The 21489-nt window shown below is 39.5% G+C and overlaps 1 protein-coding gene across 6 annotated transcripts in view; it reads right to left on the reverse strand.

Annotated features, from left to right (window-relative positions):
* Window positions 1-21489, reverse strand: part of DRC11 (dynein regulatory complex subunit 11) — a 277555-nt gene that overhangs the window by 9144 nt on the left and 246922 nt on the right. For 4 of the 6 annotated variants that reach the window (XM_087885743.1, XM_087885733.1, XM_087885750.1 and 1 more), the window contains one exon: window positions 6661-6899. The exons of the other annotated variants lie outside the window; for them this stretch is intronic. In XM_087885743.1, the coding sequence (XP_087741869.1) occupies window positions 6661-6899 (239 nt within the window). The remainder of the gene's footprint in view (window positions 1-6660; window positions 6900-21489) is intronic. 6 annotated transcript variants of the gene reach the window in all.

The following is a 21489-nucleotide window of genomic DNA, read 5'->3' on the forward strand; positions in this document are numbered from 1 at the left end:
TTGAAATTACTCCAGCGAACAGAACAGGATTTAGAGAAATGGAAGAACCTTCAGACGTCTTTATTAGGTAGGATCGCGATTATAAAATCCTATATCCTCCCAAAATGGACATATTTATTTTATACAGCACCAGCTAGACTAGACAATACTTTTTTCAAAAAGTTAAATCAATGTGTTGTTAAATTTATCTGGCAAAACAAAAAGCCCAGAATTAAACTTAAAATGCTTCAAGAGGTGAAAGAAAGAGGGGGATTTGGCTTACCAAAATGGGAATATTATTATCAGGCTGCAAATTTAGTTTGGGTAAGGGAATGGATTCTGCTGAGAAGAAGACGGTTGTTGATTCTGGAAGGTTTGGGGTTACAACAGGGTTGGCACTATTTTCTTTGGCAAGATAAGGTTAAAAAACATATGAGTTTTGCAGGACATTATGTAAGGAATATTCTAATTGATACATGGAGGAAAGTTAAGGGTAAACTCTACTTTTCGACTCCTTCTTGGTTGGTCCCGTTAGAAGCTATAACATATAGCTCGCTTTATAATAGAGAAAAACACCTATCCTATTGGGAACTGTTGGATGCCGAAGGCTGCTTAAAAACAAGAATTGAGTTAGAGCTTCAAGGAATAAGATTGGATTGGTGGTCCTATGCCCAGATTAGCTCTAAATATAAGAAAGACAAGGAAAAAAGTGGTATAGACATGACCCAGCAAGAAATAGATAATATTATATTAGGAAAGGAGAAAAGAATATTATCTAAGATCTATAAATTCTTAATAACTTATTGGATAGGGGATGAGATTGTTAAAGACTCAATGATTGCCTGGGGGAGAAATATTGGTTACTCAATTGAATTGATAAAATGGGAAGAAATTTGGACGAAACAATTGAAATTTCTGATGGCAACTACTTATAAAGAAAACTTGTATAAGATGGTGTATAGATGGCATCTCCCTCCTGTTCGAATAGCCAAAATGTTTCCAGGACTCTCTCCAAATTGTTGGAAGTGTGGGGAGATAGGTACTTATTATCATGTATGGTGGACTTTCCCTAAGGCAATCAAATTTTGGAGATCTATACAGAGGTGGATATTAGAAATCACGGGATATAAATTACAATTGAAACCAGAATACTATCTATTAAATATTAGGCCAGATAAGATAGGCACGAATATATGGTGTTTGATTACATATATCACAACCGCAGCAAGAATATGTTTTGCTCAACATTGGAAGGGGAAAGACCTACCGGCTGAAGATTTGATTTTGGGAAAAATTATCGAATATGCGGAAGCTGACAGATTAACAAAAATTTTGAGAGATCAAAAGGACTCCGTATATTTTCAATGCTGGGACCAATGGTATACTTGGTTGAATAATAGAATAAAAAAAAGGATAAGGCTAGTGTAGTTTTTTTTTCTTTTTTATTATTTGTATATCTTGACTGAAGTTAATATATTCTGTAAAGCTCCCGTCGCGATCTGTGTATGAATAAATATTTTGTTGTAAAGAAATAAATAAAATAATAATAATAATTAAAAAAAAAGACTGCTGTTGTCTTGTGCCTGGACTCTGTCTTGTGGACGGGATATGGAACCCTGGACCTTGCCCTATGAGCATGCTCCTACTCTGTGGGCTTTATTTGTACTATAGAGGCTGAGGGTGGCTCCCTTCAGGTGGAGCATTACCAGTCATTGGAGGGTCATTTGCTGGAACATTTGTTGAGAGAAATAAAGGACTCTCCCTATCTTTATTATTGCCCTGCTTAAGTGTTTTCAGAAACTGCCTCTGGGTTAAGCTTTGTTACATTGTAACAGCCATTAATGGTTCTTGGCATACGCCCAGACTTTCTATAACCTGAGTGGCTTCTCTGGAGTTCTTTTTTTTCCTTTGCTGGTACTTTTATTCTGGGGTTTGGGAAGAGGGACTGGTTAGATTCAGAGCTATTTACATAAGGGTTGGCATAGCCATAGAAGAAATGGCTGAGAGGCAGGATGCAAGCTTGGCACTCTGTCTGATTTTTTTTCTGCATTTCTGGGGGCATGTGATCTTTCCTTAAATCTGGATGATTTCCTTAGGATATATTGTGAGGTGAGACCAGCTGGCATCTTTTAAGTGGTGCAAATGGATCTAAGGATTGCTTCTCCTGGGTGGGAAAGGGTGTTCTGTCAGTTCACTGAGCACAGGAGTCTCTGGTCTATGGGGATTTTTCAGTCATCTAGGTCATGGTTGTCCCAAAGGTGCTTTTTTCAAGAGGCAACTGAATTTTCTTGGTTTCCAGAAAGTCCAGTTGCCTCTTGAAAAAGTACCTTTGGGACAGGAGTCTCTTGCATTGCTTCGGAGTGGTCAAGGCACATGATTGCTTACTGATAGTAAGATCCTCCTTCCAATTCATTTTAGTTTTCTCTCATGATAATAAGGCTTAGTAACATGGCACTAATTGTAGAAAGTTAGCATCCAATCCTCTCCTAGAAGAATTAAATATTTTGAGAAATATTAAAAAGGAAGAGTATATTTCCCTGGATGAGAAATGGAGAAACATGTTTTCTTAGAGGGAGAGAGCAGTCACCACCTTCCTTAATAGCCCACATCAGATGTCAGCACTTAAGAGATAAAGAGATAGATAGCTCTATTCATAAGGCAAAAATTTCCTGCAGCAAGGTCTGAACAAAGGCAGAATGGGATTAGCCCTCACTCAAGATCCAAAACAGGAGAAAAGACATAAAGACACAATAGGAATTGCCCAACACCCTTTCAGGACACATGTCTCTTCATTATATCATCTCAGAGAGTCCAAACTTCAACCAAACTTCTCAGACAACCTACAGAGCCAGGTACATGGCCCCATGGGAGTCTGACAACAGTCAATAGAATACACGTTCTTGCACAGGAACAAGAAGCTCAAGTTCAAAGCCCAAGAGAAGGTATAAAAACCCCTTACTCTCAACTCCATGTGGTCAGCTGCAACAGAATCACCCATGTGGAACCACTCATGTGGTTCTGCTTCATCATTAAACCATCTTTCCAATCAGCCTCCAAGTTTCCAGTGTGTTTCTCCCAGCTTGGAACTGAACCAGATGAATATTTCTTCTAACACAGTCTTGAAGTTTATTTAGATATCTGTGGCATGTACTAATTTTATTGTGATCCTGACAAGCTTGGGAGGGCAGAGACTTGAACCTGGGTCCCCTATATACTTTGTTAATTTGTCTCTTTAGCTTGGGTGGGCCCAAGTATGCCCACCCACTTTCTGGAGAGCTTAAATGACATCTCTGCTAAAGGGTTTCACTTTATGAGCAAGAGTTGGCTGCTGATAGTTATTGTTGCATTTTAACTATTTTAATTCCTCAAGGAATTAAAATAGTTAAATCACCCTGCCTGATTTGTAACTCTGGGTTGCAAGTATTGCTGATGAAAAGGAAGGTACTGTATTCAGACTGGTTTAGGTTTCCATGATGACTGTGACTGTCATTGATCTTCAGTGTGTATTCCTCCATTTCTAATCTAATGATTAGTATTTATGGCAGCTTTTGCAAGTAAAGAAGCTTTTTGTATTTTTATTCTGGTAATCCTTGACTTACAATAGTTCATTTAGTGACTATTCAAAGTTACAACGGCACTGAAAAAAGTGATTTATGACTGTTTTTCACACTTACGTTGCAGCATCCCCACGGTCACGAGAGTCTCCGCAAGGTGAAGCACCTCTCGACATGAGTAACGTCAAGTTGGCCATTACCACCCAGTCCCATGACCACCTAGCCATGACTACCCAGCTGGTCATTAGAGCGGAGAACTGGTTGTTAAATTATTTGAATCCCACCACTGAACTGAATCCAAGATTCTGTCTTAGGCCCAGTATTCTTCAACATCATAAATGATTTAGATGATTGGATAGAAGAGGATTTTCAGACAACATCAAGCTGGGGGAAATAGCCAACAATTTATAAGACAGGCTCAAGATCCAGAAGGATCTGGACAGACGAACATTGGGCACCAGCCAACAAAATGCAAGTCGGTGGTGAGAAATGTAAGGTCTTACACATAGGCAAGAAAAAACAAATGCACAGATACAGAATGGGTGATATCTGGTTTGACAGAAGTAATTGTGAAAGGTTTTTCGATGTCCTAGTAGACAAACACTTAAATATGAGCCAGCAGTGTGCTGCAGCTACCAAAAAAACCCAATGAGATCCTAGGCTGCATCAACAGAGGGATAATATCAAGGTCAAGTGTTTTTTTACCACTTCATACTGATTTGTTAAGACCACATTTTGAATACTGCAATACTGCCGTCTAGTCTAACAAAGAGAAGTAGGGGTGACATGTTAGCAGTATTCCAGTATTTGAGGGGACAGAGAAGAGGGGTCAACCTATTCTCCAAAGTAACTGAGGGCAGGACAAGAAGTACCAGATGGAAATTTATCAAGGAGAGATATCCTTAGAATAAGGAGAGATATCCTGTCAGTTAGAACTATCAATTAGTGAAATGGCTTGGAGGTGCTCCATTACTGGAGGTTTTAAGAAGAGTTTTTGCATAGCCATTTGTCTGGAATGGTACAGGAACTCCAGATTGAGCAAGGGCTAAAGTGGAAGACCTCCAAGTTCCCTTCTAGCTCTGTTCTGAATTCTGACTTCCTGACTGTTTAATAATCTATGTTGTTGGAATGAGATGAAATTGATTCCAATTCATTAGAATCAGAATCAATCTTTATTATGGTCACAGACCAGCACAAAAGTTAAACATTAAAATAAGCACATTCTCTAAAAATTATTATTAGTAATAATTTTTACTACTAATAGTAGTAAAGAAGTAGTAATAATATGAATAAGAATCTGTAGGCATTTTTTTCTTTATTATCATTGCAGCAGCACATAATTTTGCTATTGCATGAGTGGTAGCTGGATTTGAATCCTGAAGAAGATGGTTCATGTAGAAATTTATTTTTTTATTTATTTAATTTATTTGTCCAGCATATATAAGATAACAGATAAAATATAAACATGATTATGAATACATGAAATGGATATGAATAAAAAGGGACATTAGGACAGGGATGGTAGGCACGTTGGTGCACTTATGCACACCCCTTACAGATCTCTTAGAAATGGGGTGAGGTCAACCGTAGACAGTCTAAGGTTAAAGTTGTGGGGGTTTGGGGAAGAGACCACAGAGTCAGGTAGTACATTCCAGGCATTGACCACTCTGTTGCTGAAGTTTCTGGAAGCGAAACCCAGCCAAACGAACTGTCACCGGGGGGTCTTCGGACCGGATCTGTCCTGTAGGGACAGTGAAGAAGGAGAGGCAGCTTGGTAGCTACAGAGGAACAGGCAAGTTCCTCAGAAAGCCCGAGAAAACTCTTCGATCCGGCGATGGGGGGCAGCGATCAGTGTGAATCACCATGAAGCCAGAGCATCCAGAATAAGCATTGTGCAGGAGTGAAGATTTGGACAAAGTACTGGTACTGAGTGAGTGATTGGCCAACTCACAGGTAATAAAAGAAAAATTGGAAAATTTTAGAATTACCCTGGCATGGAAATAGCGTCTAAATAGCGATGGGGGAGACAGCTGATAGAGAAAAAATATGGAAGTGACAAGCACTCTATAGGAGAGCCCGACTAAAGATTTAAAGTTGAATATGAATGAAAATGTTAAGCTGGAATTTGGACTTTTCAGATTTGGATTGGATTATAAACAGATTGGTTGGATATAAAAGATAAAGAAGAAATGAGAAAACTTTCCTTTTTCCCTTTTTAAATTACAAACAAAATGGATATTTTTTAACTGGCTCAGTGGAATTGTGGATTGTAGAGAGACATCTCCAGGAGAAATGAGAGTATGACAATAAACTTTCTGTTCTGAGGGAAAACTTTGAAGCAGTGAGAAAAAAAATAAAACCCTGAACTTTTAAAATGATAAGCTGCGAGAACTAAGGAGGATTTGTGTGTCTACAAGCAATTAGACTTTGATGATTAAAAAAGGAGGATTATAATGTGGATTTAAATTGGAACAATATCAACCCAGAAAGAATAAAATGGCACAGGAATTTAAGGAAATGATGAAGATGATGTGCTTGGAAATAAAAGGAAATGATTACAATCTTGCATGGAAAATCGAAACTTGATGAATCTAAGACTGAGTTAGAAGCTGAAGTATTAACAGGTAGGACATTGTAGCAGATAATTTTATGTCCTACACTTAGGTCAGACGGAAGTTGGTTTAGTTCTAAATTGTCTAAGCCCCTAATTTTTTTTCCTAAAAAAAAGTTTTTTCCCCCTAGGAAGATCAATTATTTGACCTCCCTAGAAATCTCTCTAATAATGAAAGAATGTACGTTGATCTGATAATCCTATAGAACTTGCTGCAAACTAGGACATGTAAGTTATCTTCAACTTCCCCACTGCCACATGTACACATTCGCTCAGCTACTGGAGTTTTATTATACCTGTCCTGTAGGAGTGCTGAGGAGAAGATATTAATTCTATTCTACTCTTAGGAAAAGTCAGGTCTTTCAGATCTTTGCTGGTTCCCACATACTCTGGTTTCTCTTCAGATCGTATAAATACAATTCATTAGAAAACACACTTCTGAATGTATTGAGCAAAAGCAGCAACGTTCTGAATACTACTTACTCCTCCACAGACAAAAAAGGCAAATTTCTTAACCTTAAATGTTTCTTCCTCTTCTTTGTACACTGGATCCTGTCTTGCTAGGCAAGTTAGGAATTCAACAGCAGTCAGTGGCTTCTTACTTAGCTGCATTCGGCGTCTTTCAGTTAGGACTGCTTGAACTGCTCGGAGAATGGGTCCCTGAGCATAACCATCAGAAACCTGTGCCAGGCAACTGATATTTAGTTGTTTGGAGAGAAACCCTCCATTTTGCTGAATGAAGTGTTTCCATAAAACTGTTAAAAGCAAAGAAATCAACAGTTAGAAGGCCGAATAATAATCATAGTAGTAGGTGATAAGCAAAACAGCTTAATTATTTTTAACTATTTGATTTTACAAATGGTCTCATTTTAAAACTATTAAAATTTTTGATATCCGCATATTTTTCAGGAAGGTCAGAGTGATTTGATAGCCAACTACAATTCATACAGAATCAATCCACTTTTAAAACCCACTTAAAAAGTAGGATACATTAAGCTTCTTTCCCTGAAAAATAATCTCAGTAGTTCATCTGATAGTTTAGGTCTGCTCTGACTGTAGCCATTCTCATTTGGGATCAAATGGCATCACTTTTAAAATAGTTTCTGCAACTAAAATAAATACTTGATGTGAATATATATACTAAAATATATACTATATTATAGTATATAAAATATATACTAAAATATACTTGATGTGAAAATTAATATGACTAAGACCCTTCCTTTGCTAAGATGTATTTTCTTCATGAAGGAGGTAATTTGTCAGATCCCTAAAAGTGATACTGCCATTCAATTGGAAGAAGGGGGGGGGGCTTGGATTCCATTTATTAGCATTGCCTGTGTCAACAGATATTTTACAAACTATATATTGGCGCAGTAGCGCCCTGAGATCTCCTTACCTTTGGGGAATGTTTATGACGGCCATGTGGGCTGTTTCACTTTAAAGGATAATGGAGGATAGCAATGGGAATGCATGCTTATCCGGTTCTCAGGGCAGCTGGTAAAGAAAACATCTTCACACTTGTTTATTGGCTAAAATCTGCATTCTGGCTAAAGGGAGGGGTCTCTACTGCTTTAATCCTACTTGTCTTGCCTAAGGATATTGTTTTGACTTCATTGCTGTCCCTTCTGCTTAATAAAAGGTTCCTTTTGAAATACTCCATTTCAAGAGTTTTCACTTTCTTAAATCAGAGGGAGAGGCAACTCTTACAGAAAGCAACGTCTGCAAAACGGTCAACCCAGAGAAGCAATCTTCGCTCTACTGAGGGGACCTTGCAAACCATGTCCGAATGAAGCAGGGAACAGGGAGAAGCTGAATGCTGGGGGGAGACATCAACCATCACCCAGCCAGATGCCTGTTTCGTACACCCCATCGGAAAGGATGAGGTAAAACCCTGGAGAATCCCGAAAAGCCCCGCTGGTCAATTGGCATCAGGAAGAAAGATAGCTGGGATGAGAGAACCAGAGGAGTCACCCTCAGCCACGGTAACCGAAAACCGGGGTGGAAACTGGAGCTAGAAGCCCTTGCTGACTAGGGGGAACTAACCGAAGCACTGCTGAAGGAGGATCGTCTGAAGAGGCATATAATCCAATTGGTGATGGAAAATTTGGAAAATCTCAACATCCGAGGGGAACCAGAACGACAGCCAAGGAGCGCTGAAAGGGCAGCAGCGCGGATGATGCTGGGGGGGGGCACCCCAACTCTGGAGGCTGCTAATTGAGCAGATGGCGCAGCAGCAGCGGCAGAAGACCCAGCAAATCCTCCTGTCTGGGCAGCACGCACACTGGCACCCATTCCCAACCAGTCCTGAGCCCCACAACTAGAAAGAGGAACTTCCTCCCTTGTTTTTTTTTAATTGTATAATTTTATTATAACACATATATGACATTTATACAACATACAACATATAAGTAGCTTATCACTTTTAAGCATTATTTCATAGTGGTCTTCCATCTGTTGCTTTGTTCTTCTTCCTCTATATCTTAATCTATTACTCCTTCTTCCCCTCATTTTTTTTCCTCCCCCCCATAGAGATCTATATACTTTAATTATATCTTTAATATTATACATTTCTACATTCATGTTATATACATTTTTATTCCACTCCATACATTTGTTATGTATATATTTTGTACTTCTAATTTCTCTCCTTATAATTATTATTATTTCTAGTCTTGAGCCAATTATACCATTTATTCCATATTCTATAATAATCTGTCTCTTTTTTCCTTAATTTCTTTTGTTAATCTGTCTATCTCAGCGCATTCTAAAATCTTAGCTATCAGTTTTTCCTCAGTTGGAGTTCTTTCCTGCTTCCAATGTTTTGCATATGTTATTCGTGCTGCTGTTAAGATGTGTAGCATCAAATATTTTATTTCTTTGGAATATGGTTTTGTAAAAATTCCTAAGAAGAATATTTCTGGCTTCCTTTCTATTTGTTGATCTGTTATTTGTTCTATCCATTTCTTAATATTTGCCCAATTTTTTTTTGCTGCTGGACACGTCCACCACCATAAATGATATGTTCCTTAGGATTTCTTACATTTCCAACATGTTGCACTATTGTTTGGGTGTATTTTTGCAAATCTTGTCGATGACAGATGCCATCTGTAAAACATCTTCAGCTGATTTTCCTTGTATGCCGCCGATAGTGTTAATTTTGCATTCACTTGCCACATTGTTTCCCACTTCTTCAAATCTATTGTATAATTAAAATTTTGCGCCCATTTGATCATTGTATTCTTCACTATTTCTTCCTCCATTTTATATTATAAATAGTAAATAGTAAAAATTTATAAGTTTTGCTAATTAGCTTTTCTTCTGACTCTAATATAATTTTGTCTAATTCTTGTTTCTCTCTTTGAATTTCATATGTTTTTGTATGTTCCTTATATTTAGATTGGATTTGTGTGTAAGTCCACCAGTCGATTTCTCTATTTATTTATTTTATTTAAATTTTTTTGAGTACATTAAAACAAGACACAAACACACATTTATATATATATATATATATATATATATATATATATATATATATATATATATATAACTTTTTCTTACAGCTATTTCGAAATGATCCTTTCTTTCTAAATACATCTATTTACACATATTTTAACCATATCTTATTCAATACTTATTTTCCACTTTCTTTATTTCGTCTACCCTATACATTGATCTTCAACACTTTTTCCCCCCTCTCCTCTTTATTCCTCTTTTTCATTTTTCTTATTTTCCAACCATTCATACCATCTACACCACACTTTGTAATATTCTGTTTCCTCTTTCTCGAGCTTTGTTAATTTGTCCATCTTTGTGCAATCTAAAATTTTCCTAATTAAATCTTCTGATGGTGGATTTTCCTTCTTCCAATTTTGCGCATAGGCTTTGCAGGCTGCTGTCAATATATGTAGTATCAAATAATATATTTCCTTGGTATAATTTTCTATAGAAATCCCTAGTAAAAATTGCTCAGATTCTCCCTTTATTGAATTCTGAGTTATTTCCTCTATCCACTTTTTAACTTTCACCCAGAATTTCTTTGCCACTGGGCAGGTCCACCAGAGATGATAATATGTTCCATAATTATTCTTACATTTCCAGCATTTCGGTGAATTACTAGGGAACATCTTCACTATTCTAGCTGGTGGAAAGTGCCATCTATGAAACATTTTCATCTGGTTTTCCTTGTATGCCGTTGATATTGTCAATTTCATATTTGTTCTCCACATCTTTTCCCACTTCTCTATTTCTATTACATGATTGCAATTCCTTGCCCATTTAATCATAGTATCTTTCACTATTTCCTCTTCCATTTTATACCGTAATAAAAATTTATATATTTTACTAATTAATTTTTGTTCCCTCCTATATAGAATTTTATCCAATTCGTTTTGCTCTAATTGTACCTGATCCGTCTTTGTATCTTCTATAAATTTTGATCTTATTTGTAAGTACATCCACCATTCAACTTCCCTCTTCAAATCCTGTTCCAGTTGTTGTTTTGTTTTTAATTCTCCCAAATCATTTAATCTGTCCCTGTATCTAATTATTTTGGTTCAATTTATTAAATTTGGGTGTGTAATTGTTTCATTGGGAGAAATCCAAAACGGTATTCTTGTGTAGTGTTGCTTTTTGATTTTATTCCAAATTACTAATAATGAATTTCTAATTATATGCCTTCTAAAGTATCCATGGGATTTATGTTTTTCACCCCATAAAAAGGTATGCCACTCTGCCTGTAGATCGTGTCCTTCTATTACTAGAATTCTTTTATTTTCCAACTCCATCCATTCCTTTAACCATGTTAGGCATGCTGCTTGATAATAAATCTCCCAATCCGGTAATGCCACTCCCCCTCTGTCCCTGGTGTCTTGTAATGTTTTTAATCTAATTCTAGGTTTTCTCCCTTGCCATATAAATTTTGAGGTCAATCTGTTTAGTAAATCAAAAAAAACTTTTTTCTATTTTTATCGGTATAACCTGGAAGAGGAATAAGATTTTGGGCAGGATATTCATTTTTATTGCCGCCACTCTTCCCAGCCATGAAATTTGTAGATTTTTCCAATTTTCCAAATCTTTTCCAATTTGCAGTATTAATTTATCAGTTTTCTTTTTTGATTGAAAAGCCTCTTGCTGTTAACCAAATCCTTAAATATTTTACTTTTTTTTGTTATCTGAATATTCATACTTTTTTCTAATTCTATCTCTTGTTTTTTTGTGAGATTTTTGGTTAACAATTTGGATTTATTTCTATTAATTTTTAAACCTGTCACTATACCGAATTCTTCAACTTGATTAATCAATTTGAGGCCTGATTTTAGAGGTTCCTCAATTATAAAGACCATATCGTCTGCAAAGGCTTGCAATTTGTACTCATTTTTAATCGTCAATCCTTTTATCTCTCGGACTTCCCTAATTTTTTTTAAGAGTGGCTCCAGTGATAGTATAAAGAGAAGTGGGGAAAGTGGGCATCCTTGCCTTACTCCTTTTGTTATCTCAAATCTGTCTGTCATATCTTGATTCATAATTACTCTTGCAGTTTGTTTTGAATATATTTTTTCAATCATTTTTCAAATTTAGACCCGAATTCCATATTCTTTATTTGTTGTATCATAAATCTCCAATTCAAATTATCGAAAGCTTTTTGGGCATCAAGGAAAACCAGTGAAAATTGTTTCTCTGGGTGTGCTTCATAGAACTCTAATATATCAATTATAGTACGTGTGTTATTTTTAATTTGTCATCCTGGCAAAAATGCATTTTGATCTGGATGCATATGTTTATTTAGAATCATTTTTAACCTTTCAGCAATTACTGACATATATGTTTTATAATTAGAATTCAATAAAGAGATAGGCCTGTAATTTTGTACTAATTGCTGGTCTGAATCTTCCTTGTATATAAGTGTAATTAGTGCTTCTGTCCATGTTTTGGGTATATTTGTCTCCTGTAGTGCTTCACTGAATATTTCTAGCATTAATCCTCCTACCTGATTTCTCTATTTAAATCCGATTCCAACTCTTGTTTTGGTTTCAGTTTTCCTTGTTGTTCTATTAGATCTTTATATCTTATTACTTTTTAAAATTTGGTTAAATTTGGATGTCTTACTGCTTCTAATGGTGAGAGCCAGATCGGTAATTTTGTGTGGTGCTGTTTTTTAATTTTTAACCAGGTTTGTAGAAGCGCATTCCTTATTATATGTCTTTTGAAATAGGCATATGTTTTGTGTTTTCCATCCTAGAGAAATGAATGCCAACCCACTTGTATTTCATGTCCTTCAATTGTTAGTATTCTATTATTTTTTAATTCCATCCATTCTTTTAACCAGGATAAACCAGCCGCTTGATAATAAAATTTCCCATTCTGGGAGTGCTGTTCCTCCTCTGTCTTTTGTGTCCTGTAGTAATTTAAGTTTATTTCGTGGGCACTTCTCCTGCCATATAAATTTGGATGTTATTTTATTCAATGTTTCAAAAAAGTTTTTTTCCAATTTTATTGGTATAACCTGAAATAAAAATAAAAGTTTTGGTAAAACTTCAAGCATTTGCATGCCCCTCTCCCCATTCCCCGGGTTGCTCAGAGTCTCAGGGCCCGAGTTTCCGGCTGTTGTTATGTAATGCCAGGTCCGTAGTAAATAAGCCCCCCCTTATTTGTGACCTTATTCAGGAGGGGGGAGCGGACTTGGCAGGTATTACGGAGACCTGGTTGGGTCATGGGGGGGGGGGTTTCCCTCGTGGATATGTGCCCACCAGGCTTCCGTGCATTTCATCAGCCGAGAGCTCAGGGCAGAGGCGGGGGTCTTGATCCAAGGGAAACCACTGTACCTCAGATAGCCGGATGTGAGTCCCTTTTTGTGAAGTGGGGTCGTGGGGTGCAGATGGGTTTGTTGATCACGTACCTGGCTCCCTGCTATGTGGCAACGACCCTGCCCGAGCTCCTCAACGTCATAGCCGAGGTGGCAGCTGATACCCCCAGACTTTTGGTCATGGGGGATTTTAACCTGCCATCTATCGGTGAAATGTCTTAAGGTAGCTCGGGAGTTCATGGCTTCCATGACGGCCATGGACCTGACTCAAGTAATTCATGGCCCTACTCACATAGGTGGACACACTCTGGACTTAGTTTTTATCTCTGGTCAGTGGTTGAGTGGCCTTGATACAGGGGATATAGGCATTGAACCCTTGTCATGGTCTGACCACTTGCTCCTTCGACTTGACGTTCTGACCGCCGCACCCCGTCGCAGGGAGGTGGAGCCGACCAGGTGGTTCTGCCCCAGGCACCTGATGGATCCTGATAGGTTCCAGAGGGAACTTGGGCCATTTCCTGAGATCCTGGCTCACGACTCGGCTGAAGACCTGGTGGCTGCCTGGGATAGTGCGGCCACCGGGGCTTTGGACCGTGTCGTGCCTTTGCGGCCTCTGACCCGGCACCAAACTCACTTAGCTCCTTGGTTCTCCAAGGAGCTGAGGGAGATGAAGCGCTGGAAAAGACGCCTAGAGAGTGGTTGGAGGGCCAGCCGATCCGAATCCGACTTGACACTGGTAAGGTCCCATATTAAGACCTACTTAGTGGCGATAAAAGCGGCGAAATCTAGCTATTTTGCCGCTCTTATCGCGTCATCAGATAATCGCCCAGCCGCCCTGTTTAGGGTGACCCGCTCCCTCCTCCATCTGGGAGCACGGGATGACCCCTTGCAGGGCCGAGCTGAGGACTTTGTACAGTATCTGCATGATAAAATAACTCGGATTCAGGAAGACTTGGCCGCTGACTGGGTTAGTTCAGACAAGATGACTGAGGCAGGCCTTGAGAAAGTTATCTGGGAGGAGTTCGATCCTGTGGCTCCCGAGGACGTGGACAGGATCTTGGGACGGCTGAACGCGACCACATGTTTATTGACCCGTGTCCCTCCTGGTTGGTGCTGGCTTCCCAGGAGGTTACACGAGGTTGGCTCCAGGGGATTATTAATGCTTCTTTGAGTGAGGGTATCCTGCCGGCCGCCTTGAAAGAGGCAGTTGTGAGACCCCTCCTCAAGAAGCCCTCCCTGGATCCGGCTGTTTTGGCTAACTATCGTCCAGTCTCCAACCTTCGTTTTATTGCGAAGGTTGTTGAGAGTGTGGTGGCGCGACAGCTTCCCCAGTACCTGGATGAAGCTGTCTATTTAGATCCTCTCCAGTCCGGTTTCAGGCCTGGGTACAGCACGGAAACGGCATTGGTCGTGTTGGTGGATGATCTCTGGAGGGCCCGGGGCAGGGGTTATTCCTCTATCCTGGTCCTGTTAGATCTCTCAGCGGCTTTTGATACCATTGACCATGGTATCATGTTGCGCCGGCTGGAGGGACTGGGAGTGGGAGGCACTGTTTTGTGGTGGTTCTCCTCCTATCTCTCCGACCGGTCGCAATCTGTGTTGACAGGGTGGCAGTGGTTGACTCCGAGGCGCCTTGTTTGTGGGGTGCCACAAGGGTCAGTCCTCTCGCCCCTCCTGTTCAACATTTATGTGAAGCTGCTGGGTGAGATCATCCGTGGTTTTGGGGTGGAGTTCCATCAGTACCCTGATGATACTCAGCTGTACATCTCCACCCCAGACCATCCCAATGATGCCTTGGAAGTGATGTCCCAGTGCCTTGAGGCCGTGCGGGTCTGGATGGGGAGAAACAGGTTTCAACTCAACCCTTCCAAGACTGAGTGGCTGTGGCTGCCGGCGTCCCGGTATAGCCAGCTGGCAGCATCGCTGGTTATTGGGGGCGAATCACTGGCCCCCACGGAAAGGGCCCGCAACTTGGGCGTCCTCCTGGACGCACGGCTGTCTTTAGAAAAGCATATGACGGCTGTGGCCCCTTCTATCAGGTTCGCCTGATACTCCAGTTGCACCCCTTTCTAGATCGGGACTCCTTACGCATGGTCACTCAAGCACTCGTCATTTCTCGTCTGGATTACTGTAACGCTCTCTACATGGGGCTCCCCTTGGGGTGCACCCGGAGGCTCCAACTGGTGCAGAATGCGGCCACGCAGGGAATTATGGGAGCGACGGGGTGCTCCCATGTGACTCCTCTCCTGCGCGAGCTGCATTGGCTTCCGGTGGACTTCCGGGTGTGCTTCAAGGTGTTGGTGATCACCTTTAAAGCGCTCCATGGCTTAGGGCCGGGGTTCTTACGGGACCGCCTTCTGCCACCAATTGCCTCCCACCGGCCAGTTCGCTTTCACAGAGAGGGCCTCCTCAGGGTGCCGTCAGCCAGACAATGTCTGCTGGCATTGCTCCCCAGGGGAGAGCCTTCTCTGTGGTGGCGCCTACCCTCTGGAACAATCTACCCCCAGAGATACGAGTGATCCCAGACCTCCGGACTTTTCGTTGGGCCCTTAAAACCTATTTCTTTCAGTTAGCCGGGCTGGCCTGATTTTATATTTATTTATTTTATTTTATTTTATTTTTAAATTTGTATAAAGACTCACCCCCGATAGTCAGTGATGGAGTCAACTGACTATATCAGGATGCCGGGAACCACAGCCACTCAGTCTTGGAAGGGTTGAGCTTGAGCTTGTTCCTCCCCATCCAGATCCGCACAGCCTCCAGGCACTGGGACATCACTTCAAGGGCATCGTTGGGGTGGCCTGGGGTGGCAATGTACAGCTGGGTGTCATCAGCGTACTGATGGTACTTCACCCCAAAGCCATGGATGATCTCGCCCAGCGGCTTCACATAAATGTTGAACAGAAGGGGCCCTGAGGTACTCCACATATGAGGCCTCGAGGTCAACCTCTGCCCACCTGCCAACACGAACTGCGAATGGTCTGAGAGAAAGGAGGAGAACCACTGTAACACAGTGCCCCCCATCCCCAACTCTTCCAACCGGTGCAGCATGATACCACGGTCGATGGTATCAAAAGCCGCTGAGAGGTCTAACAGGGCCAGAACAGAGGAGCAACCCCTGTCCCGAGCCCTCCAGAGATCATCTACCAATGCAACCAATGCCGTTTCTGTGCTGTGCCCGGGCCTGAAACCGGACTGGAACGGATCTTGGTTTTTAAAATTGATACTGATTTTAATTGAAATGTTTTAAATTATGGGCCAAACTTTATTTAATTATTTTAAAACTATTTTAACTTTTGTGTACAAATGTTTTGGCTGTTCACCGCCCTGAGTCCGAAAGGAGAAGGGCGGTATAGAAATTTAAATAATAAATAAATAAATAAATAAATAAATAAATAAATAAATAAATAAAATATCCATTTTAATGGTAGAGATCCTTCCCATTAGTGATATCTGTAAATTTCTCCAATTGTCTAAATCTTTATCTATGTTATTAATTTATCGTAATTGTTTTCTTTTATTGACGAACCTCTTGCCGATAGCCAGGTATTTTATTTTCTTAGTTATTTGAATTTGTATAATGTTCTCCAACTCTTTTTCTTGTTCCTTTGAGATTTTTTGTTATTAATTTTGATTAATTTTGATTTATTTTTAATCCTGCCTCTTCTCCAAATTCTTCTAATTTCTTAAACAGTTTTGGTGCTGACTCTAGTGGTTCTTCTACTATAAACACAAGATCGTCAGCAAAGGCCTGAACCTTGTGTTCTTCTCTCCTTATCCTTAGCCCTTTAATTTCTTGGTCTTCCCTGACTTTTTTTAAAAGGATCTCCAATGTTAAGTTATACAATAGTGGAGAGAGTGGGCATCCCTGCCTAACCTCTTTTGTTATGCTGAATTGGTCTATGGTATCATCATTCATAATTATTCTTGACATTTGTTTTGTATAAATTGAATTTTTTCAAATTTTGTCCCGAATTGCATAATTTTTAATTGCCCCATTAGAAATTTCCAATTTAGATTATCAAATGCTTTTTGGGCATCAAGGAAAACCAGTGAAGCTTGTTTTTCCGGGTGTGATTCGTAATACTCTAATGTGTTTATTATTATTCTCATATTATTCTTGATTTGTCGGCCTGGCAGAAATCCATTTTGGCCCAAGTGTATATGATTATTTAATACTTTTTTAATTCTTTCAGCTATAATTACTGCAAATATCTTGTAATCTGTATTTAGCAAGGAGATTGGTCTGTAATTTTGAATTAACTGGTGGTCCATATCTTCTTTGGGTATGATAGTAATTATTGCCTCTGTCCAGGTTGTCGGAATTTTTGCCTTCTCCAAAGCCTCATTATATAGTTCTAACATGGTTTCTCCCAATATTTCCTGTACGTTTTTGTATAATTCCACCAGTAGCCCATCTGGCCCTGGTGTTTTATTGTTTTTTCAGTGCCAATTCAAATTCAAGTTTAGTTATCGGTCCGTTTAATATTTCTCTTTGTTCTTCTGTAATTGTTGCCATTTCTGATCCTTCTATGTATTGTTTTTCTTTGTCCTCCTCTACTTCTTGTTTGTATAAATTTGAAAAGAATGTCTGAATATTTTCCTTTTTAGCTTCTCTTCTATATTGAATTTCCCCCTTTTCGTCTCTGAGTTGGTATATTATTCTTTTATCTTTTTCTTTTTTCAATTTATATGCCAACCATCTGCCTGTTTTATTCGCAAACTCAAAATAGTTTTGTTTTGCCATTTTTATTTTCTGGGCTTTTCTTTTTGATTTATCAAATTTAATTTATGTTTGATTATATTCCATTCCTCTTTTATTTTTTTAATTTTGGGGATCTTTTTGTAGTTTATATTCTGTGTTTTTTAATTCTTCATATAGTTTGTCTACCTGTTGTCTCCTCTCTTTATTTTTCTTCTCTATATATGCAATCGTCAGTCCTCTTATGTATGCTTTTGTTGTATCCCAAGTATTCTGTAAGGAAGTATCCTCTCTTTTATTTATCTTAAAAAATGATTGTAATTCCTTTTCTAGCATTTGTTTAAATCCTTTTTCTTTACGTATTTTTTTATTCATTGTCCATCTCCTAAATCTTTTTCCCCCCTTCCATTTTATGAGTATTGGGTTGTGATCTGCCCATTCATTTACTCCTATCTGTATTGTTTCTACCCCTGTCCTAATATCTGCAGTCATCCAAGCCATATCGATTCTAGACCAGGATTGGTGTGGATGAGAGTAAAATGTATATTGATTCTCATCTTCATGTGTTTCCCTCCAAACATCTCTTAGATTTATTTCCGCGGCCATATTGAAGAATTCTTTTGGAAGTGTTTCTTTCTTTTTTTTATTTTTCTTACCACTTTTGTAATCTTTTTTGGCATCTACTATAGCGTTATAATCTCCAATTAGGCAGATATTTTCATATTTTAATTCATTCCTTTAAAAAAATTCCTGTTGATTTTGGTTAGGGGCATATATTACTACTAATAGTGATTATTTCTTTTCTACTTCTAACTTAAGCATCACAGTTCTTCCTTCCTCGTCTGCATATATTAATTTCGATTCTATCCTTTCTTTTACATAAACCGTTACTCCTCTCTCTCTCTCTCTTTTTTTTTTTTTGCATCAGAGATGTATATAGTTTTCCTAATTTTCGGTTTTCTAATATTTTTTGGTATCCTTTTTTGATATATATCCCCTGGAGGCATATCACATCTGCTTCTAATTTTCATAGTTTTGTAAATGTTTGCATTCTTTTCTTCAGTGCGTTTAATCCATTTATGTTTACTGAGAGAAGTTTAATTGCCTCTTCCATTGCCTAGTGTAGCTGTTTATTGGTGTGTTTTGTCTCCATCCGTTTTTTTGCTTTCGCACCTTCTCTTTCCTCTCGTTCTTTTTCTTGACTCTTTCTTCTCTCTCTTGCTTCGCTTCTTCTATTTGCTCTTCCTCCTGGCTTCTACTTTCTGTTTCTTTTTTACTTTCCTGTTCCTCTTCCTGTGTAAGGTGCAAGTTATAGAATTCTCTTGCTTTCTCTAGTGTGTCTACTTTATACTTTTTGTCTTGCCATGTGATTAAAATCCCATCCGGTGTGAGCCATTTAAATATTATTTTATATCCGATCAGTTGGGTTGTTAAGAACTGATATTGTTGGCGTTGGTTTCTAATTCTTCGAGGTATTTGTTTTAAAATTATGATTTCTTTACCCTTATATGTCAAAGTTTCTTCTCTTGATTTTCTGTATACTTCATCTCTAATTGTTTATTTTGAGAATCTAACATGTACTTCCCTCGCCAGTCGATGTCTTCTTATGTAATTAGTATGTACCCAGTATATTTCGTCCAACTATCCTTTTATTTCTGACTTGTCTCTTTGTATTATTTCTGACACTATCTCCATTTTTTCTCCCAGATCTTCATCTTTTTCTTCTATTATATTTTGAAAGCGCAAGAAGTATGAAGCTTTCTCCATTTCAAGCATTGCTATTGAGTCAGAAAATTCCTTATTTAGTTGAAAAGCTTTTTGCTCCATTCCTCCACTTTTGTCTCTACTTGGTCTATTTTTGTTTCTGCTTTTTTAATTCTTTGTTTGTTTTCTGTTATTGTTTGTTGGATATCCCCAATTTTATCATTCATATTTTTAATGTCCTCTTTTACTTCTCCTATTTCGTTTTTGATTTCTGCATGAAACATTCCCATTTCTTCGTGATTATCTGCCATTTTTTGTGTGTGTTTTTAATAGCATTTCTTGAATCATTTGAAACATATTCTGCATAGCATTTAGTGTCGTTTCTGGCTTTTCTTTTTCTTTTCCTATCATGTCTATTGTTCTTTGCTGTAGTGGTGATGCCACTGTTGTAGGATTTACAGTTGGTTTTTTTTTCCTGTTTTCGCTATAGTGGTTATAGTTGACATTTTTAATGCTCATGTGAAGTTTTCCCACACTAACATATAAATATTAATCGTTGATCTTTCTTCCCGTTTTTTTTATATACTTAGATTTTTTTCTCTACCTTTTGCTTATTCAACACAATTTTAGATACACACACCTTTATCTTTATCTTATATATGTTTCCAGTTATTCTCAATTTATCTATTTATGCAAATATACATTATAATAATAATAATAATAATAATATAATAATAATAATAATAATAATAATAATAATAATAATAATAATAATAATAATAATAATAATAATTTTATTTCTATACCGCCCTTCTCCCGAAGGACTCAGGGCGGTGTACAGCCAATTTAAAAACACAAGACACAACAATGATTAAAAATTAAAATAATTAAATAGATTTGGCCGGTTTAAAAACCCAGAAATTTAAAATACCCCAATTTAAAATTATTATGTTGATAGCCCGGCCTGGCGGAACAACAGGGTCTTCAGTGCGCAGCGAAACACCCGGAGGTCGGAGATCTTACGTATTTCTGGGGGCAGTTCATTCCACAGGGCTGGGGCTCCCACAGAGAAGGCCCTCCCCCTGGGTGTCGCCAGCCGACATAACTTGGCTGATGGCACCCTGAGGAGTCCCTCTCTGTGGGAGCGGACTGGTCGGTGGGAGGCTATTGGTGGCAGAAGACGGTCTCGAAGGTACCCGGGTCCTATGCCATGGAGTGCTTTAAAGGTGGTAATCAACACCTTGAATCGCACCTGGAAGACCACTGGGAGCCAGTGCAGCTCGCGCAGGAGGGGTGTCATGCGGGCACAACGAGTTGCGCCCATAACCACCCGCGCGGCCGCATTCTGGACCAGTTGGAGCCTCCGAGTGCTCTTCAAGGGGAACCCCATGTAGAGAGCATTACAATAGTCCAGCCGGGAGGTGACAAGGGCATGAGTGACCGTGCGCAAGGCGTCCCGGTCCAGAAAGGGCTGCAACTGGCGGATCAGGCGAACCTGATAAAAGGCCCCATGGCCACGGCCGTCATATGCTCTTCTAAAGACAGCCGTGCATCCAGGAGGACACCCAGATTGCGAGCCCTCTCTGTGGGGGGTAAAGATTCACCCCCAATAGTCAGCAATGGCACCTGCTGACTATATCGGGACGCCAGCAGCCACAGCCACTCGGTCTTGGACGGGTTGAGTCTGAGCCTGTTCCTCCCCATCCAGACCCGCACGGCCTCCAGGCAGCAAGACATCACATCAAGAGCATCGTTGGGGTGGTCTGGGGTGGAGATGTACAGCTGAGTATCATCAGCGTACAGATGACACTTCACCCCAAAACCACGGATGATCTCACCCAGCGGCTTCACACAAATGTTGAACAGAAGAGGCGAGAGGACCAACCCTTGTGGCACTCCTCATGCGAGACGCCTCGAGGTCGACCTCTGCCCCCCTGCCAACACGAACTGCGAGCGGTCGGAGAGGAAGGAGGAGAACCACCGCATAACGGTGCCCCCTATTCCTAACCCTCTCAACCGCTGCAGCATGATACCATGGTTGATGTATCAAAAGCCGCTGAGAGATCTAATAGGTCTAGGACAGAGGAGCAACCCCTGTCCCGAGCCCTCCAGAGATCATCCACCAACGCGACGA

The sequence above is a fragment of the Pantherophis guttatus genome, chromosome 1 (genome assembly GCF_059756535.1).
Source record: "Pantherophis guttatus breed Tessera chromosome 1, ASM5975653v1, whole genome shotgun sequence".
Classification (NCBI taxonomy): domain Eukaryota; kingdom Metazoa; phylum Chordata; class Lepidosauria; order Squamata; family Colubridae; genus Pantherophis; species Pantherophis guttatus.